The 13,341-nt window shown below is 54.3% G+C and overlaps 1 protein-coding gene across 8 annotated transcripts in view; it reads right to left on the reverse strand.

Moving 5' to 3' along the window:
* The window catches only part of Slc13a3 (solute carrier family 13 member 3), a 52,459-nt gene extending 42,781 nt beyond the window's left edge, over positions 1 to 9,678 (reverse strand). For 7 of the 8 annotated variants that reach the window (XM_069989909.1, XM_069989903.1, XM_069989905.1 and 4 more), the window contains exon 1: positions 9,535 to 9,678. In XM_069989909.1, the coding sequence (XP_069846010.1) occupies positions 9,535 to 9,645 (111 nt within the window). In that variant the 5' untranslated portion in view covers positions 9,646 to 9,678. Of the gene's footprint in view, positions 1 to 649; positions 755 to 9,534 lie in introns of those variants that run through there. The other variant, XM_069989906.1, reaches the window with a different exon arrangement.
* Between the last annotated feature and the right edge of the window lie 3,663 nt (positions 9,679 to 13,341).

Below are 13,341 nucleotides of genomic sequence, written 5' to 3' on the forward strand. Positions count from 1 at the left end.
CACAACTGAAAAAAAAAAAAAAGAATCATGTGTCAGTGAGACCTATTATCTATATGGCATGTTTACTTTCTGAAATCTAGAATTTAACAATGTTGTCCTTGGGTCTTAGAGCATAAAGGCCTGAGACCCTTTGATCTTAGGTTCCCAGCAGGGGAGGACTTTGTCCCAGGGGACATAGCCAGTCGTGTCAATGACAATAGTGTGGACATTGGGACATGCTGGTATAGTGAACAGTGGAGGACAGGGTTGCCGGGAGAAGGAAAGTGGCTTGCCTGAAGTTACACAGCAAGTTGGAAGGGACTGCAAAGCTAAGGGCCCATGCTGTCTTAGTTCACTGAGAGACTAGATCCCTGGAGCTACTGGTATTGCTATTGGTAGCGAGGTTGGGAGCAGGCTGGCACCAGGGCAAGACACAGCCTGCCCCTGGCTGGTGGCTCAAACTCCATCTGCTCTGTGGTGCCACCCTGGCTTCCCCTTATCCAGGCCTTGGTTGGGAGTAAGGCCAGGGTGGGCATGGGGATTGGGCACAGCCCCTGACCCAGCTGGACTCATGCCAACCTGCTCCAGACATCCTCTCCAGGGCCTGCTACAGGAAGCTTCTAATCCTCCCCGAAGAAACCCAGCACCTCGAGCTCAGCCAGTACATCACCTTGGGGATTAAAGTCTGCAGACGGAACACACTGGAAAATGTGGTGTCAGGTGGTTAATTTTTGAGCTGGAGAATGAGTTCCAGGCAACCCCAGGCAGCTTTCTCCTGCCCCAAACCGGCTGCTCTGCCAGAGAAAAGAAAAGAAGGGAGAGAGAAGCTGCCCCTTCACCAGGGCCCAAGCTCAGGAGCTCTTGGGACGCTGTGGCCCCGTCCCCGGTCAGCTCCCCAGGCTGCAGTAGGCTTTGTCAGGGTACTGGCCACTGACCAGGCTCTTGGCAGAGACTAGAGGCCCCGTGCCAGGCAGAGAGCTGGCAGCCATCCCTTCAGTGAGAAGGATGGGACCAGCTGCCCACTGTGACTCCTCAGGAGGAAGCCTGCTACCCGGGAGGGCTTGGCCCCCACAGCCCCCACGAGGTCCTAAGCCGGGCATCCAGCTGGGCAGCCTGAACCTCACTGTGTCTTCTCCCAGCACAGCCCAGGCCTGGGCCCTTCAGGCCCTCATCCACTGGAGGATGAGCAGGGCTGAGTTTAGCCTCCCGTTCGCTGGAGGGAGAGGCTGAGGGGCAAGGGCAGACCCAAGAACCCACTCTGGGCACGCAAGGGAACTGGTCAAGGCAGCCCACAGCCTGGTTCCCATTTGCCCCATGTCCCATGCCGGCAGCTAGGGGCCCCCCTGTCCATTTGGACTAGTGGAGGGGGAGGGGAAGTGGCTCCAGGAGACCTCTGAGCTCAGCCACTCTCGCCCCCCCATCCCCAATGCAGAGTTAGACCCTTGGACTCATTAGCAGATGTCCTGACAAGTTTAAACGCTTGGACACTTTCAGTAATAGGGCTCCTGGGCCTGGGTAATCATTCAGGAGTGGGTAGGCAGATGCAGGTGGGGTGGGACAGCCTGGCCCTGGAGCCCCTGCGGCTCCTCACTCGGCCGTAGGAGATAGAACATGCTCCGGATAAGCATCTGATTCACTATGTGACATTGGCAGCTCTTTCCTGCTCTTCACCTTCACCCCCGTCTCTCTAGCAGTCCCCTCGGATCCCAACATGGAGCCCGGAGCACTTTCAAGCTCCCATGCCTGGAGATCTGGCCAAGCAGGGGTTTTCTCAGGCTGGAGGGGAGCCTGCCCAAAGGTACTGGGTGAACAGTGCTTCCAGGCTCTTTGGCTGCATGATTAGGGGCTCAGGGGGTCATTCTCCTGGGAAGCAATGCTCCCTGTTTTCTAACTACCCACGATGTCCCCACCTCAGGACCTTTGCACCTGCAAACCCTCTGCCTGGAGTGCTCTCCCTGTATAGATGCTCTGGCTTCATTCCTTCACCTTCTTCAGACCTTTGTTCAACTGTCACCTCCTTCAGGCCTCTCCTGTCCAAGGAGAACATCTGGGCCTCAAATGTCCAGGCTCCATACCGGCTTGCCATCTCTTCTCTGCTTGGTTCTCCACAGCACTTGGCATGGTGTGGCGCACTGCAGGTCATACCTGGCCATCCACCTGCTTCTGCTCTTGTGCGTGCCTCAGTTCCCTCCTGTGTATGTGTGGACAAGACACCTGCCCCAGAGTGGGGATGGGTCAGCGCGTGTACCTGAGTGCTTACAAGCACCTACTGTTAGGCAGGCTTGGGGGGGGGCACTAGCTTGGTTTCGTGGCCTCCTGGGTGCAGCTCAGGTTCCCACAGCCTCCCTGTGGCCAGCACTGTCCTGTGGGGGAGTTGTCATGGCTGACAACAAGTCTCTCAGGCCAGCAAGCAGATGCGTCAGGTCCCTACGGGAGAGCAGAGCAAAGGGACAGGGAAGGGACCCTGTCAGGCGGGCAGTAGGGCATGCTGGCCCATGGCTTTACCCAGTGGGGACCAGTGTTCCTTGTCCAGTGAATTTCAGGCAAGTGGAGTGGGCAGGGCGCCTGGCTCCATCTTGCTGTGTACATACCAGCCATGTTCCGGCTTTCCCACAGTGTGTGTTGCTGTGCCCACCTTTCGGATGAGGAAGGTGAGTCATGGCGAGGAAGACAGCCAGGAGGAGGCAGGGCCTGTGCATCTCTGCCCCAGGCCCCTGATACCTCATGGCTGCAGTGTCTTGGTGCCCGCCCCTGTACAGCTCGCTTTGGGCCCAGCTAGAGTGCTGGCGTTGAGTCTTTGGGTCTGGGGTGTCAGATGCTGCAACCCAGTGCAAAGGGCAGAGTCCTGCAGAGCTGGGTCAGGAAACACGATCTCCCTCCCGCTGGCCGCTGGCTGTTTACACACCTGGCTGGAGTCTGGGAAGCGGAAAGTTGGCTTGGCCTCAGAGGACCCCATCTGAGGTTGGGGGTCTGCGTGCCCACCTGGCACAGAGCTCCTGAGGACCCCAGGCTAGGAAGGCCCCTAAAAGCACCTCCAAGGCCTCAGTCCTCCCCAGTGGTGACGATGCAGTCTGGGGTTTTAGCCACACATGTGTTCTGAAATCAAAACCTCCCTCAAATCCAAGTTCATTCATTTGCTCGTATCCACTCTGGCTGTGGCAAACACTGTGAAGATTGTAAGATGGGAAGCTGCCTTAGAGAGCACTTTGCAGATGAGGAGAGCAAGTCTTGCAATGGAGTCATCAATCCAAGGGGACAACTAGGAGAAGGCGCCATTGGAGGCTTCAATGACCAGAGGATCCAACTGTGACAGGTTAAGGGATTAGCAAGTGCAAAGGCCCTGAAGCAGAAGCAATCTGGACAGGTCTGAAGAAGTAAAAGGACTGTTAGGTTGGAGTGTACTGAGAAGAGTGGAGCCACTGCACTGATTCTGCTTCGTAGTTTCTGTTTTTGAGGCTCTGTACCCTGGAAGGGCCCTGTCCCCCAGGGCTAGCCAGTTCCTACAGGTAATCACCTACAGGCTAGGAAACAATGCTTTTATAAGCAAACCAACCAAACAACGGTCTACACCTCAACCACCGGCTACACTAGGCTCCCCACTGCAGCCCCAATCACACCAAGATGGGAACCAGCCATGGGCAGCCTCATGCCTCTGAGCCTGCTGAAATTCTTTAAACTGGCCATCTACAGGGAGACAGGCAGGAAGAAAGCAAAGGCAGAGAAGAGAAGAGAAGCTGAAGGCTTTTTTTTTGTTTTCCTCTTAGATGGGCCTAAAGGTGGGTAAGGGAGGCCTTTGAGGTTCAACCTGACATGAATGAAGCAAGGCTTCCGACAAACAGAGGGGCACAGTGCAGAGGAGCTGAGGTGAGAGCCAGCTTGAAGGAAACACCGGGAAGCCAGAGTGGTGGGAACAGATGGGGCGCTGGGGAAAGGGACTAAAGATGGGAGCAGCAAGGTAGCCCGCAGAGCCCAGAGCTTCCCGTCCCTTGCTGAGGACCTGCAGTGCTCTGAATAGAAGTCCTTGAACATGGAGGTGGAACTGTGGCTCAAGTGTAGAGTGCTAGCCTTGAGCTTAAATGAGTCAAGCAAGAGAGTGAGGACCCAAGTTTAAGCACTAGTACCAAAACAAAGAGGAAAGAAGTGAGTGAACTTGACCTCTGCCTCCTCAGCTCTCATGTAGAAGTCTGACATCCGAATTGAAATGAAACGTCACAAGAATAAGTCATCATGGGGTGTTCACTGAGCAAGGTGGGGGGTGGGGGACTGGCATTCATGCCTGCTCGGCCCACACCACAAGATTCAGACAACTCTGCTCCTCCCAAATCCCAGTTTCCTCCTTCTTGTGGGTCAGCCAGAAGGGTGGCCACACTCTTTTGTGGGACGTGGCCCACGTGGTGACAGCGCTGGTGGCCACGGAGAGCCCCGAGCCAGGACTTCGCCAGGCGCCCCCCCAGCGTGAAGCCCATCTCATGCCAGCCTCATCCCCAACGCCAGAGGCAATGCTGGGATGGAGCCCAGTCTCCAGATGAGAAAATAAAGGCCCAGAATCAATCATCTCAACTCAACCCTTCCCGTGGGGCGACCAGCCATCTCTGCTTCCCAAATCAGCTCCAAACATTCCTCCCTGAAAAACGTCAGCAGAGGTTAGGCTGCCAAATAAACCTCTTTCTCTCTCTCTCTCTCTCTCTCTCTCTCTCTCTCTCTCTCTCTCTCTCTCTCTCTCTCTCTCTCTCTCTCTCTCTCTCTCTTTCTCTCCCTCGATAGTTCCAGGGTTTGAACTCAGGAGCTAAGTTTAATAAATTGGTGCTCTACCATTGAGCCACAATTCCAGCCCTGCTTTTTGCTGCTGACTTGTCTCCATCCCTCTCCATGGACTGTGATCTGCCTACTCCATGCTTCTTGCCATTGCCAGGATCACAGACACACATCACTGAATTCAGGTCCTCCCCCCCCCCCCCCCCGGAAAGACAGAGTTTCTCAAACTTTTCTTCCTCCCAATCTCTGCTTTCCGTGCGGGTTGGAACTTCTCTCTCCATGCTGGCCTCAGACTGCAGTCCTCTGGACATCAGACTCCCAAATAGTTAGGACTACAGGCATGTACCACTGCAGCTGGCTAGAAAACTTTTGTCCTTTGTACATAGAAACTTATATATTCACCACAAAATCCTGCCAGAAAAGGTTATGTGTAGTTTCCATTTTTCATTCATCCTTCATGAATCACACAGCATAGCGGGGCCCAGGTCAGAGATGAACTCGTATCTGAAGGAGAGCATAGCCAGGAACTATGCCAGCAAGTCAGGCTCTCTCCAGATACCAGGGCTGGCATCCCAGGCCCATGAAGGCCATTGCTGAACGATGAGGGACTGGTACATCGGAATTCAGGGTAGGACAAGGCACATGACCGAGTCCCTCCGGGAAACCGATGTGGACTCTGCCACGTGTTCATTTCCCACTGCGGCGATGAGCAGAATTGCTTAAAACCACACAGGCGCATTCACAGCGCAGAGGAGGGGGGAGGCAGAGGTCAGAAATTCTTTTCTTTATTTGGTTTTACTGAGTTAGTCTTGTTATATAGCCCTGGCTGGCCTTGAACTCCTGCTCTCCCTGCCTGTCTTCCCACGTGCCTACTACAGGCATATACTGTCGTGCCTTGCCTGAAATCCTTTCCACCGGGCTGCAGTCAGGGTGCTGGCTGTGCCGGATCTTCCCCAGGGGCTCTAGAAAGGCCCCATGGCTGGTCTGCACCAGCCTCCGGGCTCGGGGGCCTGGCCGTGGGTCTGGTGGTCATCACTCAGGGACTGCCTGCATTTACCAGCCACCACTTGTCATCCGGCCCCCACGGCCGCCAAGCAATTTCACACATGCCCCATGCCCGGCCAAGACTCGGGCAGGGCTGAAGTGCTGGCCTTTCCAAATTACTTTGGAGAGCTCACATCTCCATCCAGCACAAGTCCAAGTCCTGCTCCCTCCTGCCTTCCCCTGAACCAAGGTTTTGAATGGCTCGAGCTCGTCCTTGCTGTCTTCCTTATCTGTGGTGAGTTTTCTTCTATCACTGGTTCTTCTATCTTCTGGTTCTTCATATACAATACTCACCCCCCCCCCCAAAAAAAACAATGCTTTAAAAAATCTGTGCATTTAAGTTTTTTAAAAAGAACAGTAGCAAAATATGAATGCATAACATCTTGAATAACAGTAAATAATATGGAGTTGGGGACTCTAGCCTGCTTGATGTGGGTGAATAATCAGATCAGATCTAATCTACATTTTAGAGTGCAGGGACAGACTTCCTACCCGAGTTCTCTGAGGTTCTGTGAGACGGTACCAAGAGACCACATAGGCAAGGGCTGGCCAGAGTCCAAGCAGGTCAACCCAGGCAGCGAGACTCGAGTGCTGAGGAACCCCAGGTTGTCTCGCATGTTGTCTCCCACAACCCAGGGCCAGAAGAGGAAAAGCGAGTGAAGTTGGGTTTCCTAGCTGTGCAGGCCCAACTGCTACTTGGCCACTCTCTCTCTCTCTCTCCCACCTGTGAAAACCAGGTAAGGACAAGCGCTTCTACTTCTCAAGGCTGGTGTGAAAGTAAGTGAACAAAAGGCAGAATTGATCACTCCTATCTATCACCATTGTTATTAACTTCCATATCCACATGGCCTCTTTGCCATCTCAGAATTCCTCTAGCAGCCCTTCCAGGGGGTGAGACCTCCCCATATCACAAGCAGGGTAAAAGAGGTTCAGGGGTTTCAGAGCTGAGTTCCATGCCCAAATCTTAGGACCATGTTCTTCCCATCGTTCATCTCCTAGCCTGTTTCTTCAGCTGCAAAAGCTGTTCCTGAAACCTTCAATTCCCAAGAAGAGGAATTCAGGGCCTCCCAACAGTAGTCTCTGGCACTGTGGAGTCAGAGTTGGGAGCTCCCAGGGGTGCCACACTCCATTCCTCCCTGCTGACAGCATTCCCAGAACTGGGCCAGAGGACATGACCCCGTGCCATCACCCTGAAGCTGACCAACTCCCCTTCCCCCAGCCAGCACCCAGACCATCAGAGCTGTGCAGTCTGCAGGCTTTGATCAGAGATGACATCTCTCGTTCTAGACAACTCCGCACACAGCAGGTGCCAAGTCTTGCCAGCTTCTTCTCTGATCTGAGCTCTGTGATGCCTAGGAATCCCCAGGGACAACAGCACCTGCCTGGGGACGTAGGGGCTTCCAAGGGGCTGTGTGGGAGATGGAGGCCAATGCTGCCAACCTTATATTAGAGCCAGGTTTGCACAGCAAGAACTTTATAAATTAGACCTTCAGACTTTGTGGAGCCACCACTGGGAGCAGTGGGAACAGGTGGAATGTTCTGTGGGCTACATGTATCCGTTGTACACTAGGCTGAGAGACTCTTCATTCTAAATATCCAGGCACACAAGAATGTGAGGTGCTCTAGACGGCCAGACTTCACCTGCACGTATGGGGGTCTGGAGGAGGGTGAGGCCCCCACTTCAGAGCAGACTCTCCTTTCTCAGACACTTAAAGAGGAAATGACATATAGGCCACAGAAAGGTCCCTATCAGAGAGCTGCAGGAAGCATGGAGTGGTTCCTGCCAAACAGCAACCCAGCACAGTGAGTAATGCACAGAGGTGCAGGCTGCGGGTTCTGGTCAGGGACCTGCTGTGTGGCCTTGGGCAAGTCACCTGGCCCCACTGAGTTCCCATCTCCTCACGTGTTGAGCAAGGACACAAAGAGCAGCCACTTGGTTGTTGTGAACATCATAATGGAGCAGAGGCAGAGAAACCTGCTTCCAGCCTGGTGCCGAGCATCGAGGAAGACCCTGCGAGGAGACCCACTACCAGGTGGCACACTCCCTGCTGCCTCTGCGCTGTGCTCCTCGGGGCTCCGATGTTGCTAATGAAGCTTTAGCTTTACACCCTTCCCTGGCCCTTGAGATTTTTGTCTTTGTAAACTTGAATTGTCTCCCTTCAAGATCCACAGGGAAAGGGCCGCTGCCTGCCCCAGGATATATGAATCTCATCAGAAGGTGGAACAGAGAACAGTGATGGAGGCTGCTGGGGGTAGAGCATCCCCATGTCCTCTCTCCTACCCCAGAGCTCTGCCCACCCCAGGACCATAGTCCCAGGTAGCCTGCACCAGCTTTCAACATCCCTCCCGCTTATCCCTCTGACACAGGGAGACTTAGAGAAGAGAGGAGGTTAACTTCAGACCCCTGGGTCAGGAAGTCATCTAGGATAGGCTAAGGTGACCTGATCCATATTCTATCATTTATTCCTTCCTGTTCATGACAGGAGTCTAATGGCTTGCATAAACCAACACTAATGAAGCAACTCCTTAAAAGGAGGAGAGGAGAGGGGAGGGGAGGGGAGGGGAAGAGGGAGGGGAGGAGAGAGGAGGGGAAAGGAGGGGAGAGGAGAGGAGAGGAGGGGAGAGGAGAGGAGAGGAGGGGAGAAGAGGGGAGGGGAGAGGAGAGGAGAGGAGAGGAGAGGAGGGGAGAGGAGGGGAGGGGAGAGTAGGGGAGGGGAGAGGAGAGGAGAGGAGAGGAGAGGAGAGGAGAGGAGAGGAGAGGAGAGGAGAGGAGAGGAGAGGAGGAAATAACCAACCCTTGGGGTTGGAGGCATGACTCAGAGTACTGGCCAATGAGTAAAAACATCAGATACCAAGTTTGTGTCCTGGTCTTGGACAAACAAACAAATAAAAACAAAAAATGGAAAAAGGACAGTGCTCCCGTGTTAGCCTGGGCCTCCCCAGCCACCCCACACCACCTCCTTACTCCCCATCCCAAGGAGGTCTTCCTCCACACAGCAACCTTCATCTCAGCTGCAAAACACACCATTAAATGACACCTTCTCTCTACTTCCATGGACATCTAATACTTCACTTAATTCCAAGAGCAGTGAAGTAACTTCCTGGAATAGGAGACACAATGGGCTGGGATAGGCTGGCACAGGTGAGAGACCCCCTCGGGCTCAGGGGCCGCGATCATCATCAAGACTCATGAATGCAGCCAGCTGCCCTTGGGGTGCTAGAGGGTAGTTCTGTGGGAGTCTGCAGACAGCCTCAAGCCAGGAGTCCCCACCCCACTCAGTCACTTTTGGAGCACATCAAGCCCTCTGAGCCTTGCCTTTCACCTCTGAAAAGTGGGGTACATGCTTTCTCCTCTCCGAAGGCCAAAGAAAGGATTGCAAAAGGTGATGTACACAGGTAAAGCCTTCCTAGAAGGGGGGTGGGCTTCACTAAATCCTAGCTGCCCCTCACTTCTGCGAGGTGAGCCTGGCCTGGCTCTAAGGGATTTATTTACCTGTTCTACTTCATTTAAAGTCGATACCTACTTTTAGACAAGTTGCAAACCCACGTTCATGGAGGTCAGACGCAAAGTGCACCGGGTCCACAATTGGCATTTCTTTTGTGGACAAAATGTGCAACCAGGCACCCAGCACTTACTTACACCATGAACCCCAAATCCTTGCTGTGGGAGGGAGGGAGAGCGGGAGGGAGGAGGCAATGGCCCCACAGTCTGGGGTAGGTAAAGCAGAGAGGGTGCTGGGGACAGCGCGCTATTACCTTGGGTGGCAGGACGAAGACCAGGGGCAGCAGCGCCAGCGGCATCAGCAGCAACACCAGCAGCCGCCGTGCGCTCCAGGCCTTGTGGGCCAGCGCCGCCAGCGCCGCCATCCGCGCGATCCCCGGCGCACGGGCGGCCGGACTGCCCCTCCGGGGACCGGCGGGAGCTTAAAGACCGGGGGAGGGGCGGGGAGGGAGGGAGGGACTGCGCCTGGGCCGGCCCCGCTCCCTCCCTCTGCACCGGGTGCAGAGAACAACCGGGAAAACTGGACCCAGAGCCGGAGCGAGCCCCAGGCGTGAGGGGCGCTCAGCCCCACGCGGCCACCTTAACTTACCCGCGGTGCGGACCCGGCCGGAAGAGCCACCCATCGCGACCCCTGCCTGCTCTGCCACGTGCTGTCTTGGGGGATGCGGACAACGATGACCTCCAAGGACTCGTCCTGAGAAAGGGGGTGACAGGCCCTAGGTTGATTGGGAAGTTAAGTTGGAAAGACTGGGCACAAAGCACACACGGAGCTCAGGAAGGGGAGCGCTGTTCCTGGGAGTGAGGAAAAGCGCAGGGTGGGGGTGCATCGTGGGGTGGGGGTGTGCATCGCAGGGTGGGGGGTGCATCGTGGGGTGGGGGTGCATCGTGGGGTGGGGGTGTGCATCGCGGGGTGGGGGTGCATCGTGGGGTGGGGGTGCATCGTGGGGTGGGGGTGCATCGTGGGGTGGGGGTGTGCATCATGGGGTGGGGGTGCATCGTGGGGTGGGGTGTGCATCGCAGGGTGGGGGTGCATCGCAGGGTGGGGGGTGCATCGCGGGGTGGGGGTGTGCATCGCTGGGTGGGGGGTGCATCGCGGGGTGGGGGGTGCATCGCGGGGTGGGGGTGTGCATCGCGGGGTGGGGGTGCATCGCGGGGTGGGGGTGCATCGCGGGGTGGGGGTGCATCGCGGGGTGGGGGTGCATCGCGGGGTGGGGGTGCATCGCGGGGTGGGGGTGCATCGCAGGGTGGGGGGTGCATCGCGGGGTGGGGTGTGCATCGCGGGGTGGGGGTGCATCGCAGGGTGGGGGTGCATCGCAGGGTGGGGGGTGCATCGCGGGGTGGGGGGTGCATCGTGGGGTGGGTGTGCATCGCGGGGTGGGGGTATGCATCGCGGGGTGGGGGTGCATCATGGGGTGGGGGTGCATTGCGGGGTGGGGGTGCATCGCGGGGTGGGGGTGCATCATGGGGTGGGGGTACATCACGGGTTAGGGGTGTGCATCGCGGGATGGGGGTGCATCATGGGGTCGGGGATGCATCTTGGAGTGGGGGTGCATCGTGGGGTGGGAGAGTGCATCATGGGGATTGGGGTGCATTGTGGGGCTGGGGGTGCATCGTGGGGCCTGGTGGGGATCACGCCCTCTGAGGGGGATCGTAAGGCCTTGGGGGGGAGGATCACAGGGTCTGGGGGCGGGGAGCACAGGGCCTGGAGTAGGGGAGGTTGCAGCAGATGATTTGTCCACCTGCAGCCTGGTGCCCTGCCTGCCCGGCCCAGCAAATGCTGCCCTGCTCCTGAATACAAGTGCAGGAATGCACACCAGGCTGCAGGTTGCATGGTGGGGCTGCCTCATCCCGCCTCCCGCTGGGGGTAGAAGTGGGCCCAGGGCTTACTAGACAGCCATCTGGTCACTTGAACCAGCCTTCTCCCCACCACCCCCACCCAGACATTTTTGTTATTTTTGCACTAGATCTCAGATTTAGGCCCAGTGGGCTTGAACCTAGATCCTATTCATGCTGCCAGTATAGCTGGAGTAACAGGCACATACCACTACAGTCAGCTACTTGTTGTGAAGGTGTCTCAGAACTTGGCCTGGGTCTGCCTGGGCATTCTGATCTGGGCCTCCCAACCTGACTAGCTGGGATTACAGGCAGGAGCCATGCTTCAGAAGAAACTGTCCAACAGCTCCCAGAGTGGCTGTGCCGGTTTACATTTCTGCAATGTTTACGTCATCCAGGCGGCCATGAGTATAGTCACTGGTTTGCATTTTAACCATGGTGGCTCTCATTTCTATTTTCCTAATGACTAATGATGTTTGGCATGTTTTCAGGCGTGAACTTGCTGTCCATGTATCCTCTTTGGTCAACTTTCCCATCCTTTGCCTATTTTCTTATTGTCAGATTTGGGTTTTTGTTGAGTCTGGAGAGTTCTTTATATATGCTAGGCCTCAGTCCAGCATATACCTCAGCTGCAGTTGCTTCTCCCAGTTGGTGGCTTATCTTTCCCATCTTCCTAAGTAAAGTCCGCACAGAGCTGACCCGATCCATTGTGACTGACTCACCGTCTTCTTGGAGCACTCTTGGTGTGAAGCTGGATCCTGATAAATTCTTCACTGTGAAACTTGTTCCCATTAAATAATCCCAGATTGGGAATGTGGCTTAATGATAGAGTGCTTGCCTAGCATGCATGAGGTCTTGGGTTCTATTCCTTGGTAACACATAACCAAAAAATAAAGTTAATAAAATTAAAAGAAAAAACTATAAAAAAAAAAAAAAACCTTACTTCCCTCCCCTAGCCTTTGGCAACCCTCTTCTACTGTCCGTCTCGCCACTTTAAATAGAGGTATCCCATGTAAGCGGTGTCACTGTCTATTAGTATTTTTATTTCTTGTGGTACTAGAGACAGAACTCAGAACCCAGTGCTGCTCTACCACTTCAGTCAGTATCTCCTGGGAGCAATGATTCTTGGAACATGGGTGTGCAAACACCCGACTCCCTGCTTTGCAGAAGGGGAACTGCCAAGTCGAATGAAAGTTCTAGGCTCATTATGTTGAGGAACAGCCACACCCTTTTCCTCAGCACCCCATCATCTCTCATTCACACCAGGAGTGCACAAAGGATCCAATTCCACCACATCCTCAGCCACACTTGTGTTCCAGGTGTCCCCCAATAGTCATACTCATGGGTGTGAAGGGCACCTCATGATTTTATTTTCAGTGCTAGGAATCGGTCCCAGGGCCTTGCCCACACTAGGCAAGAGCTGTGCCACTGACGTTGGTCCTCAGCCCTCATTGTGATTTGAGGTGCAGTTTTCTAATGGCCACTGACACCAAGCATCTTCTCAGGTGCTCATCAGCCCTCTGTGGAGCTTCTTTGGAGCAAAGTCCTTCGCTCTCAAGTTGCTTAGTTTTTGTTGTTTTCTGGCTTTTTCAGAGCTTGGCCTATACACAGTTACCAGAGGTGAATTATACACCTGCCTCCCCTTTTTGTCTTTTACTTGCCCTGTTTGTAAATGACTGCTTTCAATATTTCTTCTCTACACATCAGACTCTGTTACACTTTTGGCTTCAAGTGTCAAACACGATTTAGAAAACTCAAGATACTAACATGTCTGTTATTAATAAACTCTTTTTTCAGTATCTTAATTTTTTTCCTTTATTTTTAATGCTATCTTCATTGAATGTAGACGTGTAAATTGAGAGCTTTTTCTTTTAGCACTTCAAAAATGTCATTTCACTGTCTAAATTTACCTTGCTTCTGGTGAGAAAGTAGGCACATTTGTACCGCTGTACCCCTGGAGGTGATTCATGTTTTCCAGGGCTGTATGATCTCTGACTCCAGCTTTTCAGCCGTTTGGATGTACCCAGTTCAGGTGCATTTCCTTTGTACTTTTCCTTGTTTGCTGAGGTTCTGGGATCTCTGCGTTGGTGTTGTCCATCAATTTGGGGGCATTCCCAGTAATTCCCTCTTGAAATATTTCCTTTACCCAATTTCTCTCTCCTTTCCTATAACTTCAATTCCTCTGCTGTTAAAAGTATTTGGTATCATCTCACAAATTTCAGGTTCTT

Source organism: Dipodomys merriami, unplaced genomic scaffold, assembly GCF_024711535.1.
Source record: "Dipodomys merriami isolate MVZ:Mamm:240054 unplaced genomic scaffold, mDipMer1.0.p SCAF_39, whole genome shotgun sequence".
Taxonomy (NCBI): domain Eukaryota; kingdom Metazoa; phylum Chordata; class Mammalia; order Rodentia; family Heteromyidae; genus Dipodomys; species Dipodomys merriami.